General features: G+C 61.5%; 5 protein-coding genes across 5 annotated transcripts; 3 read left to right on the top strand and 2 right to left on the bottom strand.

Moving 5' to 3' along the window:
* Window positions 1-795: 795 nt before the first annotated feature.
* Window positions 796-2749, top strand: UV8b_00221 (uncharacterized protein; the record flags this gene model as incomplete). Its single annotated transcript, XM_043137719.1, has 4 exons — window positions 796-975; window positions 1160-1372; window positions 1507-1662; window positions 1778-2749. The coding sequence occupies 4 exons, from the start codon at window positions 796-798 to the stop codon at window positions 2747-2749; spliced, it is 1521 nt and encodes a 506-aa protein (XP_042993653.1).
* Window positions 2750-4764: 2015 nt separating this feature from the next.
* Window positions 4765-6158, bottom strand: UV8b_00220 (uncharacterized protein; the record flags this gene model as incomplete). Its single annotated transcript, XM_043137718.1, has 3 exons — window positions 4765-4910; window positions 4992-5807; window positions 5915-6158. 3 exons carry the CDS (start codon window positions 6156-6158, stop codon window positions 4765-4767), a joined length of 1206 nt encoding a protein of 401 aa, XP_042993652.1.
* A 2313-nt stretch (window positions 6159-8471) lies between these two features.
* On the bottom strand, window positions 8472-9355 carry UV8b_00219 (uncharacterized protein; the record flags this gene model as incomplete). The annotated part of the gene is made up of 2 exons (XM_043137717.1): window positions 8472-9279; window positions 9339-9355. 2 exons carry the CDS (start codon window positions 9353-9355, stop codon window positions 8472-8474), a joined length of 825 nt encoding a protein of 274 aa, XP_042993651.1.
* A 642-nt stretch (window positions 9356-9997) lies between these two features.
* Window positions 9998-10988, top strand: UV8b_00218 (uncharacterized protein; the record flags this gene model as incomplete). The annotated part of the gene is made up of 2 exons (XM_043137716.1): window positions 9998-10084; window positions 10188-10988. 2 exons carry the CDS (start codon window positions 9998-10000, stop codon window positions 10986-10988), a joined length of 888 nt encoding a protein of 295 aa, XP_042993650.1.
* Window positions 10989-11893: 905 nt separating this feature from the next.
* UV8b_00217 (uncharacterized protein) lies at window positions 11894-13446 on the top strand (the record flags this gene model as incomplete). Its single annotated transcript, XM_043137715.1, has 3 exons — window positions 11894-12159; window positions 12301-12553; window positions 12631-13446. 3 exons carry the CDS (start codon window positions 11894-11896, stop codon window positions 13444-13446), a joined length of 1335 nt encoding a protein of 444 aa, XP_042993649.1.
* Between the last annotated feature and the right edge of the window lie 1152 nt (window positions 13447-14598).

Below are 14598 nucleotides of genomic sequence, written 5' to 3'. Positions count from 1 at the left end.
GTTGCCCGGCTGCTCTGGGCGCGCGAAGCAAGGCAGCGGCGGCGGCAGAGCAGACGTGATGCGAAGCGAAATTATGCAATGCGGTGCGGTGCGGCATGGCATGGCATGGCATGGCATGGCATAATGCTGCGCGGGCCTGCCTGGCTGGGCTTGTTGACGAATCCCCAGCGTTTTTCCCTTTTTTTTGTTGTTTTGCCAGGGGCGGGGCTCGCGGTGGCCCAGCCACAACGTGCGCTATTGCCCCCCGGCCTGCTGGCGGAGCCTATGGCGCGCCGCCAGCTGCAGCCGAGCCGGACGACTGACGACTGGCGACTGACGACTGCCCGCCCGACGCCTGGCTGGCTGGCCGGTGCCGGCTCCTCGTCACCCCAGCGCAAGCGCTTACTTTGTCACACACACACACCAGACCTGCCGGCGTCCACGCAACATTGACACATGGCAACATAAGCAGCATTGGCGCCATCGACGCAGCCAACCCAGGGCTTATTATAGTCTCGGCCCCCCAGTGTGCCGTATATCTACGCAGCCATGCCCTGGCCGACCGGTCTGCTGTGCTGCGCGACACACCACCACCCTTCTTGTGCCCTCTCCTCTCCTCTTGCCTTGGTAACCCCTCTTCAAGGCCATCCTGCGCCGTGTCCTCCGTCTGGCGCCCGACCCGGCCCGACCCAGCCCGCTTAACCCGCAACCCACGCCAGACGAGGCAAGCAAGCAAGAAAGCAAGAAAGCAGGAAAGCAAGAAAGCAAGAAAGCAAGAAAGCCAGCCAGCAGCCAGCGCCGTCGCAAAGCCCTCCAATGGACGACGAGGCCGCCGAGTCCGCTGCCCCCCACGACGGCATGTCGCCGCGCCGGTACCTGGCCACGCGCCTGACCACCCTCAAGCCGCCCATGCTGCCGGTCCCGAACCCGTGGAGGCTGCTGCGCATGCTCAACGGCCAGCAGTGGGCCTTTTTCGCCCTGTCGTTTTTCGCCTGGGTGAGTCTGCGTGTGATTGTGCGCCTGCGCCTGCGCCGGCCCCCCCCCCCCCCCTCCCCCCCTCCCTTGTTCCCGTCTTACTTGCGCTCGCTGCGCTCGCTCTTCTCTTTCCCTTGTCGCGAGGGGCATTGATCGGATCGGATGGGATCGGCTGCTGACGCCCTTGCCCCTTGCGTGCCTGCAGACGTGGGATGCCTTTGACTTCTTCACCGTCTCCCTGACCGTCGGCGATCTCGCCAAGGACTTTGGCAAAACGCCAACCGACATCACGTGGGGGATCACGCTGGTGCTCATGTTTCGCTCGGTCGGGTCCATTCTGTTTGGCATTGCTAGCGATCGCTACGGCCGCCGGTGGCCGTTTATCGTCAACAACCTGCTGTTTATCGTGTTGGAGCTGGTAAGCACACGTCTTGCGCGTCGGGCCCGAGATGCCAGACGAAAGAACTCGTTCTCGGGCTGGACCGCCCGACCACCGTCCGGCGACTGCCGACTGCCGACTGTTGACCAACCGCTGATCCCGCGCACCCACAGGGAACCGGCTTCTGCCAGACCTACGGGCAGTTTCTCGCGTGCCGCGCGCTCTTTGGCGTGGCCATGGGCGGCCTGTACGGCAACGTGGCCGCCACGGCTCTGGAGGATTTGCCAGAGGAAGCCCGTGGCCTCATGAGCGGTCTCCTCCAGCAAGGCGTAAGCAAACAAGACACGGCACCCCCTTTTAACCTTTTCTTTTTTTTTTCTTTTTTTTTTTTTTTTGTCATGGCCATGCCCCTCTCCTGCTGACAAGAAGAACCTTTTCTCTCAGTACGCCTTTGGCTACCTGCTCTGCACCGCCTTTGCGCGCGGCCTCGTCGACACCACGTCGCACGGCTGGCGCCCGCTGTACTGGTTCGCCGCCTGCCCGCCCGTGCTCTTCATCGCCGTCCGGCTGGTCCTCCCCGAGACGCGCGTGTTCCGGGAGCGCCAGCGGCTGCGCAAAGAGGCCGGCTCGGCGGGCCGGTCGGCCAGCTCCGTCTTCCTCAGCGAGGGCAAGGTGGCCCTCAGGCGCCACTGGCTGCTGCTGACGTACCTGGTGCTGCTCATGGCCGGCTTCAACTTCATGAGCCACGGGTCGCAGGACCTGTACCCCACCATGCTGCAGAACCAGCTGGGCTTCGGCAAGGACGGCGTGACGGTGACGCAGGTGGTGGCCAACCTGGGCGCCATGGCGGGCGGGTCCGTCGTCGGCTTCTGCAGCCAGTCGGTGGGCCGCCGGCTCAGCATCGTGGCCTGCTGCGTGGTCGGCGGCGCGCTGCTCTACCCCTACGGCTTCGTCTCCAGCCGCGCCGTCATCGCCGCCGCCTTCTGGGAGCAGTTTTGCGTGCAGGGCGCCTGGGGCGTCATCCCCATCCACCTGATGGAGCTGTCGCCCGGCGCCTTCCGCACCTTTGTCGTCGGCACCGCCTACCAGCTCGGCAACCTGGTGTCGTCGGCGTCGTCGACCATCGAGGCGCGCCTGGGGGAGCGTTTCCCGCTGAGCCCGACGACGGCCGGGGGGGCCCATCGCTACGACTACGGCAAGGTGATTGCGTGCTTCATGGCGTGCGTGTACGCCTACACGCTGGCGCTGACGCTGCTGGGGCCGGAGCACCTGCGGCGCCGGTTCGACGTCGGCCACGACGCGGACGCGCGGGCGGCGGTGGGCGACGACGCCGTCGCCAGGGTGGCGGGGGGGGCGAGGGCCGACGACAAGGCGGAGACGGAGGAGGAAGAAAAGGGGGGGTTTTCAGTCCGGTGACGGGGGGACGGTTGACGGTTGACGGTTGACGGTCGACGGTTGACTGGTTTGACGGACGAGGTTCTGCAAGGCACGGGATCATGCTGCCTGCGGCCATGTGTTTGCAGTCTCGGGCGCTTGCTTGCGTTGGGCGGTGTTGATATTGACAAGGCTTGGATGCGATCCCGACAGTCTGGCAGCCCGCCGTTCCGCGGCGACATTTGTGCCGCGTCACGACGGCTTCTGAAAACATGACGTGACGGAAGACTTTGCCGTTGCTGTTGGTTTGGTTGCAGTCAGGTCAGGTCAGGTCAGGTCAACGATGGCTTTGAGTCTCGGAGTCGACGCCAGCTGGTGGCACCTGCGCCGCCGCCACTTGTGCTGCGTGCCACCGGCTACGGAAGAGCTGCGCCACGCCCGGCTCAACACCAGCGACGACCCAATTCACGCACGCACGCACGCATGCGTGTGTAAATGCCCAGCCGACGACGGAGCAGCCTTTCTGCATGCACGCTTGCATTTCAAGCGGCGACCGAGCAGCCTTTATAAATAAATGTACACACAGATGTACTCCGTACCGTGACGACAGAGCACTGCCCTTTGTGTGCCGTGGCGTAGCACCCGCCCAACGCAGGGATGCACCAGATGCCCCGTGGGGTGGCGCAGCGCCTTCCCCCGCCGGCTGCGCCTCGGCCAGGGCCAGCCAGCTTGACTTGCCTGCCTGCCTTGCCTTGACTTGATGACACTTGGACGCCCCCGACCAGTCGCGCCGGCGTCCAAGTCGGGCCAGAAGAGAAGGGGGGGGGGAGGGGGGAATGTATATATAAAAGGGCGTGCGCCCTCGCTCTGCCTGTTGCCGCGGCTGGCCTCCACCCAAGCGCTGCACGCCATGTCCAACCAAGAGTACTACGGGGGGTATCCCTCGCAGCCCACGTACGCCCAGGGCCAGCACGCCCAGCCGGGCCAGCCGTACCATCACCAGCAGCAGCAGCAGCAGCAGCAGCAGCAGCCGTACCAGCCGTACCAGGAGCAACCGCAGCACCAGCCGTACCAGCAGCACCAGCAGCACCAGCAGCACCAGCAGCACCAGCAGCACCAGCCGTACCAGCAGCACCAGCAGGGGTACCCGCCCCAGCAGCCCACGTACGGGCACCCCCAGCACCAGCACCAGCACCAGCAACAGCACCAGCACGCGCCCCAGCACGACCCCCGCGCCGGCTCCGCCCACGAGTACGCCGGCTCCGCGCCGCACCCCGGCTCCGCCCCCCCGGCGGCCCCGACGGCGAGCGCGGCCTCGGCGCCACCCTCGTCGGCGGCGGCGGCGCCGCCTGGGCTGCCCACAAGGCCGGCGGGGGGTTCCTAGGCACCGCTGGCGCCGCCATCGCGGGGGCCATTGGCGCCAACGTCCTCGAGCACGCCCTCGACAAGAAGAAGAAGAAGAAGAAGGACAAGAAGAAGAAGCACGGGGCGCGGGGGCTGGGGTCCAGCTCCAGCTCCAGCTCCGACTCGGACTAGGACTAGGACTAGGACTAGGACTAGGACTAGGACTAGGGGCTGGGGGCGGGTGATGGGTGGGCATGATGCTTTGCGATTTCCCGAGCGAGCGCGTGGGCTGTGATGCTGTCCGTTAGCTGTGATGCAGATGATGCCGTTGTGTTTTCAAGTGGCGGTATGACCGGTGGTCGAGATGGTGATGATTGACGTTTGTGTACGTCTGCTGGAGCACCTGTACGACTCAGTCGGTAGGCGAGAAAGTGATGATGATCATGTCTATTTACTTTTGTTTCAACCACTTATAACTGTCGTGGCCGAGATGCTCATGTCTACTTTTATTTTCAACCACATGCTCAACACGATGGCATCCATCGAACCCGTACTTCCCTGCCTTCACCCAAGTCCAGCGAAAATGAGCCGACCACCCGTCCAATGTACATTACAATATTAACACAACATGCGCCGCTTGCGTACTTTTACCTCTCCACGATTCATTACGTGTCTCCCGTACTTTGCCCCCCCCCCACCAACTCATCACATCATCACTGGCCATACTGGTTGAAGCGCCCGCCGTTCAACATGTCGTGCTGCGGGTTCATAAAGTCCCACAGCCAGCGTGCTTCCTTGTGGATGCTTCGTCGCGCCACCTCGCCAGTCTCCGCGTAGGCGGTTTCCCGCGCCAGCTGGGCTGTTGAACACGCAGTCAGCAAAAAGAAAAAAAAAAAGAGAACGTGCTCCCCCCGACAAAACTCGCGCCGACAGCTCTTACCGTGCAGATACACCGCAGCCCGCTTGCCGCTAAACAGCGCGTGCGGGACGTTGGTCACCCCGTCCGAGTTGCAGTCCCCCACAGCGTACACCCCCGGAACGCTCGTCATCAAGCCCTTGGTGGAATCCACCGCGAGCCTGCCGCTGACCATCTGCACCCCGAGGTCCTGCCCGAGCGTCGAGTACTGCTCGTTGGGGAAGCTCGTCAGGAACGCGTTGCGGAGCAGAGGCTCGCCGCTGTCAAAGTTGACGCGGAAGAGGTAGTGCTCGGGCTGCGAGGGCAGCCTGGCGTTGCTGGAGGTCCCGTTGTCCTTCTCCAGCACCTCGATGGACTTGATGACTCGGTTCTCAACCTTGATGTTGTGCAGTTGGAGGAACTTTTGCCATCCGGGGTTTGCCTTGTCGAGGGCGTCGCGGCTGGCCGCCGTGTCGGTGCCGTTGGCCAGGACGACCATGTCCTTGTTCAGGGTGAGGGCGTTGCGCACGTCGCCCATGACGTCGGTCAGCGGGCCGATGATGCCGAGAGCTTGGTCGGCGTGCTCGTGGCCATCACACCACAGGCACCAGAAGATGCCCTGGGCCCAATTCTCGCGCAACCCGGGCGTGTCGGGGATTAGGTCCCGGATTCCCGTGCCGAGGATGATCTTCTTGGCCGTCAAGGATTGCTCCTTGCCGGCGGCATCCTTGCTCGTGACGGTAAAGTAGGCATTGTTCTGTTGCGGCTGGATCCTTGAGACTGTGCCGTTGGTCATGGTGACTGTGTCGTAGTGCGAGAGTTGCTGCCGAGCCGCCCAGCGGAAATAGTCTGGCTTAACACCTGTCGAGCATCCCCAGTTAGTGGAAAAAAGGTCAGCTGGGGTGGGAAAGGGGGGGGGGGGGTTTAATCGAAGAAGAGGGGCAAGGAGTCGCCTCGAGGATGCTCACCGTCGAACCCCAAAACATCATGCATGTATCTTGTCTCGGCGTTGCGATAGACGCCCGAGTCTATCAGCAGCACCTTTCTGCGTACTCGGGCCAACCCGCTCAGAGCACTCAGCCCTGCCGGGCCGCCGCCGACAATGATGGCATCATAATCAGTCTGTGGTGTGTTTTGCGCAGGCGCTGGAGCAGCGCGGGCAACCAGCGGCAGCGTGGATGCGAGGAAAGCCGCAGCAGCAGTGAACCGCATAGTGGATGGATAAACAGTTTTTGCTTGTATTTGTGATGGGAATCCGGGGAATGGAGTGCAAAAGGGGGGAATCAGTCAGCAACCTGCAGGCTGTTTGACTATCCTCGACTACTGATAGCTGATATCGTGATGGGAAAAAAGGGATGCTTTCCAGGGGATGCGGCTCGACTTTATGCTCCATGGCGGCTCTGCTCCAAGCCGAGACATCTGTCACCGCTGGCGTCGTGAACAGACGGACGGGCTGGCCATTGCCAATCTCGGCTATGCCAATATGAACAAGGCATCGGCCTGGTGCCGGCATGGGCAGCGATTCGTACACGAGCCCGGCTGATCAACCGCCAGGTCAGGCAGTTGCTTGGCGATCCACATGTCGACTGCATGCAGCGTGGGAAGATACATGGCAGTGACGGCGCGCAAACGGCAAAACTCGCCTCTTCCTGGTCGTCCGGGTTGTCAAAGTTGTCAAGGTTGTCGAGGTTGTCAGGGTTAGTCGAGGTTGTCAAGGAGGGTTGGCGTGGCGGACGTTGGGGAATTGGCGTTGAGCTGCGTTCAGCCAATGGCGGGCTTGGAGGAGTCATGCTGCCCTGATGAAGGGGGCATTGCAACGGCCCCTGCCAAGCACGAGCCTTTCCAGAGGCACCGCTAAAAATGCTTACACACGCCACCATGTGCCTGCAGGTACCTCGGCGTTCATGCAGGGAGTATCCAGGTACCCATGACAACGTCACCCCCCAGCTCCTTGCCACGGGCTTGCCGGTGAACTTGCGGATACGTCGTACTTGCGGATACGTCGTACTTGCACTTGTTGGGCTGCAGCTGCAAGGATTGGGGAAAAAAAAAAAAAAAGAAATGAAAAGGCCGTAGCCATGATGCTAAGAAAATATTCCTTGCTAGAATCCCAAGGCAGGCAGAGCAGGAGCAGAAAATTCCTCAACGGGTGGCAATTGCATCGCGCGCATGGGCGTTACGCCACATCGGCTGCCGCTCAAAGCACTTGCTATCAGGTACCTTCTACCTCTCACTACCTCGTCTTGCGTACTGCGTACCGCGTACCGTACCAGGCTGTGCGCAGCACTCCGTCATCCATACTCCATCGGAAGTTCGGCATTCTGCAAGCTTCCGAGATTTGCGACCCGCACCCGCCTTCGTATTGCAAAGCCCCCGTGCCTTCCCTGCCCACAGGCAGGCCGCTACAGACTCGGCGCCGTCATCGTCCTCACCACCATGTCGCTCCCGTCTGGTGGTGGTATCCACCTGCGATCCAGTCACCCCCGCCGCATCTCGGCGTTGGTTCGTTTCCTTCAACTTAAACCTATTTTTTGACCGGGAAGAGAAAAGCTCCGTGTCGGCTGTTGCCGGGCTGAGGATTGAACCCGCCCGCCCCTTTCCCCCCCCCCCCCCCTCGATCCCTGATGATTAATTGCATTTATTTCTCGTTTTCTCGGAGCTCAACGACCCCGCCGGCCGGCCTGCTAAGCTGTTCCACTTTGCTTGAGAAGTGAGAAGCAAAAACCTTAACTTTGCCAAGTCGACGCTGAGCCCCATCATTTGCTCGAGCGGCCACTCTCTCGTGGGCCGTTCATCTCAGAGACACGTCGGCAGATGTTGCTGCTTACTGCTTATTGCGGCGATGCAGTCATTTTTCAGTTGCCCGAAACCTTTTGTGAATCCCAACGTGCATACGTAACACGGTAGCCAAGGCGGGCCTTTCCAGAGGATAAGCTTTGGGCTTCGGGCGCGGCTTGGAATGTCATGGCTCGCTCGCGCAAGCTCCGGGCGTAGCAGCCAGCGTGCAGCGAGTGCCGCGAGTCCTACCGACTCGGTCCGCGTCCCAGCATGGCAGCGCAAAACCTGACTACCTCCTAGTAAGGAACGCCGTTCTAGGAAACGCCGGTCCCTGTGACCAGACCAAGGGATCCAGTGCCACCCACCAGTGAAGCACTCGCCGTTGGTCTCTCTGATTCCGAGAGCATCAGTCCACGGCAGTGAATCGGAACGGGTATATCGCCAAGAAGTGGCTGGGCGCTTGTGCATCTATGCACTCCCCCTTGATTGCATTGTCAGTCGCCGAAGAGTCCATGACTCGGAGAAAGAAGCGAGCAAGAAAAAGCACTCAGCTTCAGAATCCTTTCCAGGGAAATCTGCTCGTCAAGTCGCCGACGGCCACGAGTTTAGACTTTGTACCATGCATGTCAATGTATTCGCAACCCCCCCCCCCAAAAAAAAAAAAAATTCAACCTAATCTGCATCGTGTAGTCTTCGCCCCTCCATGTCCCTGGCAAAGCTTCTTCTCCAATGCCTCAGATAATGCCCTCAGTTCGCCGTGGCTTTGGCGGGGACGGCGATGCCGTATTTTTCATAGGAAAACGATTCCAAGGTAGCGAGCTCCTCGGCCCAGCCATCTCCCACCTCTCCCACCTGATGCATGTCCACGTCTCCCGCCTCGCCAGCCCGTCCCGCCAGGATCTCGTCCTCGCGACCGGCAACCTCCTCCTTGAGCTTTGGGTGCGGAACCCATACGACGCGCATGCCGGCCCGCCTGCCCGCCTCGACGCCCGGGATCGAGTCTTCAAACACGAGGCATTCCTCAGGCGTGACGGGCTCCTCGCCCGCCGGCAGAGAGTCGTTGATGGTCTGCAGAGCTAGCAGGAAGATGTCGGGGAGAGGCTTCCCCCGCCCGGGCTGCAGGCGGGCGTCGTCGCCGAGCACGCGCCTGTGCTCTGGGAATGCGGAGAAGAAGCCGTGCAGGTGCGCCGTCTTGAGCCGGAAGTTTGCGGCGTGGGAGCTCGTGGCGAGGGCGACATGGACCTTGGCCCCGGGGGGCAGGTTGGCCAGCAGCGCGGCCGCGCCGGGCAGCGGCTTCGCGCGGGGGAACAGCTCCCGCTGGAAGACGTGCAGCTGGGCCGTGTACTCGTCCATGGTGATGGGCAGCTTTGCCCACTCGGCGAAGATGCGGTTGGCTTGGGGGCCGGGGCGACCCTGGAGCTTGGACTTGACAGACCACGGCAAAGGGGGGCGGCCGTATCTCGCCAGGACGGCGTTGACGCTTTGCGTGTAGAGGTCCTCGGTGTCCAGGAGGAGGCCGTCCATGTCAAAGAGACACGCGCGGACGGGAGGAAAGCTTTGAGGGGGAAAGGTTAGCAAACGACGTTGCGAGCTGGACCAAGAACGTGGACTTGCTCTGTGCTCGGCGCCATGATTAGTTTTTCTCCTCTTTTCTTCCGTGTTGCTCTCTTTTTCCCTTTGTCACTTCTCAAGAGACTTTCCGACGCAATCTAGCAAAGGGGTATGCTGCAACAAGGCGTCAGCTGAGGACGACGGAATCCCTCCTAGGCTTGTGCTGCAGAATCTGCACTGTGGGTTTCGTGCGAGGCGGCATGGGATAACTCACATCTATCTTTATACTCTATGGGCGAGACGAACGAATGACTGAAAGAAAAGCACAAGCACGCTGTGAAGAGCGCTCCCCTTTGCCGACAAACAGCTTCCGGTCTCGCATGGGCCACAAGGTGCCAGGCCCTTCGTTTGTCCTGCCGAGCCAAGCGGCGGCGACAACGTGGATGCATCGCCGGCCTCCCGCTGAATAGCCGTGGTTCAGCGAGCCCCGTCAGCCAAGTAAGTGCAAGGGAGGGCAGGTGCCAGCGCCCAGCGCCTTCCTGCCTGCCTTCTGGCACCGTTGGCCCCACTCCGCCTCCGCCTCTGCCTCTGCTTCTCCCAACAGCGGAAACACCAAGCTTCGTGGTTCTTCAATCCCGTCGGCTTGTTGCCCGTTGTCTCGACTGCAGTGAACTCGCATCCCCGGCGACGGACCAAAGATCAATGACAGGCTTGCACCGAGCATGACGCCCCCGAGCCGCACTGCGGGCGACCAGCCAAAGCAAACTGTGGAACCCGAGGTGGTCAAGTTCTCTCCACAAGAGGAACAGGTATGACTCTCGATGCCTCGAAGCGTCTTATGCTGTCCTAATTTGACTTTTTTTTTTTTTTTTTTTTCCCTCTCTGATTTGGCCCCCCCCCCCCCCCCCCCAGGCACTACTAGAAGAGTCAAACGCCATCAAAGCTGAAGCCAACGAATTATACTCGGCCGGGGATTTTGAAAACGCCCTATCCAGATATGAAGACGCCGTGGCAACATGCCCCAACTACCTGCACTACGAGCGCGCCGTCCTGCACAGCAATATGGCCGCCTGCCACCTGCAGCAGGAGCAGTGGAGTGACGCCATCAAGATCGCCAGCAAGGCTCTCGACAGCCTGGAACAGGCCGAGCCGGGGCACGCAGGCGTAGACGCAGACGCGGGCGCGGACGCCAAGGACAGCGTGCAAGAGGCCGGAAACGAACCCCCCGCGCAGACTGAGTCAGCGCCACAGGACGACGGGGTTGAGGAGGAGGTGGTCAGCTCGGGGGCGTCTCGCGCTGCGCCGGCGCCGGCGCTTCGGGGAGCCTCGTCGCCGTCCGAGACGCGAAGGTCCGACATCCTGAGGATCCGCTCCAAGGCGCTGCTGCGGCGCGCCCGCGCACGCTGCGAGGCTGGCGGATGGCAGAACCTCGCCGGCGCCGAGGACGACTACCGGCTCTTGTCGGACATGCCTGGCCTTGGCCCGGCGGATGCGCGGACTGTTCGCCGGCAGCTTGCTGCGCTGCCGCCTCGCACAAAGGCTGCGCGGGAGAAGGAAATGTCGGAAATGTGGGGCAAGCTCAAGACGCTGGGCGACGGCATCCTGAAGCCGTTTGGCCTGAGCACCGACAACTTCCAGATGGTAAAGGACGAAAAGTCTGGCGGCTACAGCATGAACTTTACCTCGGGGGACGGCTCGTCCAAGGCGTCGTAGCAGCTGGCGGCTCTTGGCACCACAGGGCTGGCTATGATGCAGCAGCCTCTCCCATCTGGAGGCTGGAGGCAGGGAATCTGCGTCGTGTGGGCGATGGGCCTGTTGCGGACCATCTTTCGCTTGAGCAGATGCAAACCGGCCCGGCCGGGTTCAGGGGCCACGGTGCGCTGGCTGAACCGGGGGCGGCGGATGGACAACCAACCAGTCTTTACTCTTTTGTCTGCGGAGTACGGTACGGGAAGTCTTGATGGGGCGCATCTTTGTGCACCGGCTTCTGCAACGTACAAGCAGCAGTCTTGGCATTTACCCCGCGATAACAAGCCGGGTTCGACTGCGAGGCAAATCGGACTATGGTGATGGTGATGGTGATGGTGATGGCGACGGTGATGATGATTACTGATTATTATCAGGCTCTATACGTGTAGCCCGGCTCGTGAAACACAGCCCCCCCCCTGCTATATCAATGCTTGGCCAGCAAAATGCCCCCGACTCCACGTCTTGCATCCAATGTCTTGTGTTGCGCAGATGCCCTCGGCTTTCCCGTCATTTTGCGGGGATGCTCGCCGGCTCGAGATGCCTTTTCTCAAACGGCACTGCACGCCTAGACCTTGCGAGCTGCGCCAGGTGCTGCATCGCAGAATGTCGACTCTGCTTCGCGATTCATCATCGCTTTGCCACGGGCGTCACATGTGGGCCGACGATGAGTGCTGCGTCAACAACGCCACGTGACTCCCACCCGCCTCCCCCCCATCGCAGTTTGTTGTGTCGACCGCCGCAAACCCTCGTCCCATCCATCCCGTCTGCATTGACGCCTTCACAAAAGCCCCCTCCAAGCAAAGCATCGCCGAGCCACGACCGCCATCGAATATGAGTCGACGTCGCACGCCGTAGCAGCCGCGCGTTGGATGCACACCACAGCGCCAGGCCTGGCCCAGGCGAGAACAGAGGGGAAAATGTCTGGCATCCCGACGCCCAAGTTCGTGCTGCGCGGACACGGAGCCGCCGTCCACGCAGCCTCGTTTGTGCGGCAAAACGCGCGCCTGGCCACCGGCGACGCCGAAGGGTTCGTGGTGCTATGGGACCTCGTCGTCATGAGAGCCACAGCCGTGTGGAGGGCGCACAGGAATGCCATACTCGGCGTACGGGGCTGGGGCGACGACAAGGTCATGACGTACGTACAAGGCCCCGCTTGCCCTCGACGTGCGCTTCTTGCTGTTCAAGTCGAAATCAAAAAGCCGCGGGAGTACATATATATATATATATATGTGATATATAAAGATGGACGGCGAAATGTTCTAACCGTGCTTTCAAGTCATGGCCGGGACCACAGGCTTGTTGTCTGGAAAATCGCAGAGCAGGACGAGAGCCATCTGAGCTCGGCGCTGCCGCTGGAAGGACTCGCGGTGCATCGGCCCCAGCCCTGGATGCTGCACCTGCTGGAAGTCAACACCATGAATTTTTGCTCCTTCGCGGCCTGTCCGTCCAGCAGCACCGAGTACTCTCGGTTTCTCGGCCCCGTGTCCGAAGTCCTCGTGGCTGTTCCAAACACACTCGCATCCGAGGCGGTACGCATTCGGAGCCATCTGTCTCTCCCTTTTTTCCCCACCTTCCACCCCCAGAGGCATTGACGTCGTTTGCACAGGTCGACATCTACACGCTGCCCTCGCAGAAGCGCACCCACACGGTTCAGCCCGGGTCGGCAAATGGGATGGCCATGGGTCTGTGTCTGTTTCACCAGCACGGCCTCTTGACGCTGCTCGCTGCTTTCGAGAACGGATACGTGTCGGTCCACCAGCTGCAACCTACGGGGGGCTGGGCCACGGCGTATCGAGCTCGGGCGCACTCGCAACCAGTCTTGTCCGTGGACGTGCGTCCCGACCTGAGCTGTTTCTACAGCGCTGGGGCCGACTCCGTCATCGCCAAGCACCCCCTTCCCGTCGCCACTCCTGCCGCGTCGCCAGAAACCCCCGGGCCATCCAGCCCGGCCGAGCGCGTCGCCGAAGAGGCTGCCGCGGCTGGCTCGCAAGGGGCCTCCCTGCTCTCCCAGGCCTTGCTGGACGAGGCTCGAGGCAACAGGAGAACCGAGCCGCCAGACAGTTGCTGCCGAGAGCCCCGGAAAGTCGTCAACACGAGGCACGCGGGACAGCAGAGTCTGCAAGTCCGCTCCGACGGCGGCATCTTGGCAACGGCCGGCTGGGACTCCAAGGTGCGCATATACTCGTGCAAGACGCTCAAGGAGCTGGCCGTTCTCAAGTGGCACAAACAAGGCGCGTACGCGCTCGCTTTCTCGGACGTGGGCGCAGCCGAGCCGCGCACGGCTCAGGCAGCCGGCACGGGCGCCTGCGTCGACCAAGGCCGGATGAGCGTCATGGACCGACGGAGCCACCGCGTCAAAATCGCGCACTGGGTGGCCGCGGGCGCCAAGGACGGCAAAGTCAGTCTGTGGGATATATACTAGCCAGCACGGAGCAGCAAGAGGCAGCGTGGGGGGTGACACGAGAGTGGCATGGGAGCACGATAGGAGAGCGCACTGCATGAACGATAGCCCCGCATGTAATGACGACGACAGCGTTCGTATACATCGGAAGCCATTGTCGCTGGTTTGCGCCGAAACTCCTTGCTCACGAAAGCCGAGGGGGCAATGAAGCAGTACGTCAAGAAAGACTGATGCAGTCGGGATGGTTTTCTGGTGTCTCGGCTGGCTGGTGACCAAGGGGCTGTTATCATGTGCAAGTTGCGGCACCGCCTCGAACGGTTGATGCGTCTTGACGAACATGAATGAAGCCTGTATCAAAGCGCTTGCACTCTGTCTTCTCTCGATGAAATCCGCCGCCGCCCGATCCCGCCGTGCGTGACGCCGCCGTCCTGGCTGCTGTCGACCAGGCCAATGCCGCCTCGATGTCGGCGGCCCAACAAGGCGCTCTCCCCAAGGTCCTGGTGAAGACGGCCGCGTCGAGTCGCCGGCTGGGGCGGGGCATGCAAGGCTTGTCGGATTTCTACGTACGAGTCCGGAACCTCCGGTCGAGCCGATAGGCCATTGCGCCACTTGCAAAAAGGGGGAAACGCGCTCCCCGCAACTGCGGTGCGCGATTGGCATATATATGGGCTCGGCGGTCGCATTGGTTGGTTGATTGGTTTTGACAGTCGCGATAATTGGCGCAGGGGCCTGTTGACACGGCTGCCGGTTGATTTCTTGCCGTCCATAACCCCTGTCACTAAAATGATGGAAGGGGAAACCTTACCAAAAAAAAAAAAAAAAAAAAAAAAAAAAGGAAGGAGAAGAAGAAAGACCCCGAGGACATCCAAGGCTCTGCGGGGTACGGGGGTAATCGCCGTGTGCCTAATGTCAACACGCAAGGCAACGATACCCAAGGGGCAGCAATATCGGCCGCCAATTAATAGTCGAGGCGTCAAGTTGAAAAGCCCTCAGTTGCATACATGCACACGCACACGGGGCAGCGGCCGGCCCAGATCCCGGATACCAAGGTTTCGTCTCCGCCTGGCCGCCGAGTTTTGGCCCGCGGGCCACTCTATCTGACAAGCACCGGGCTGCGATGCCGCCGTGGCTTTGGATGGCGCCGCTACATCTGACGGGCCGGCCACTCTATTT

The sequence above is a fragment of the Ustilaginoidea virens genome, chromosome 1 (assembly GCF_000687475.1).
Source record: "Ustilaginoidea virens chromosome 1, complete sequence".
Classification (NCBI taxonomy): Eukaryota; Fungi; Ascomycota; class Sordariomycetes; order Hypocreales; family Clavicipitaceae; genus Ustilaginoidea; species Ustilaginoidea virens.
Note: the sequence above shows the minus strand (reverse complement) of the source record. Positions and strands in the feature narration are given on the sequence as shown.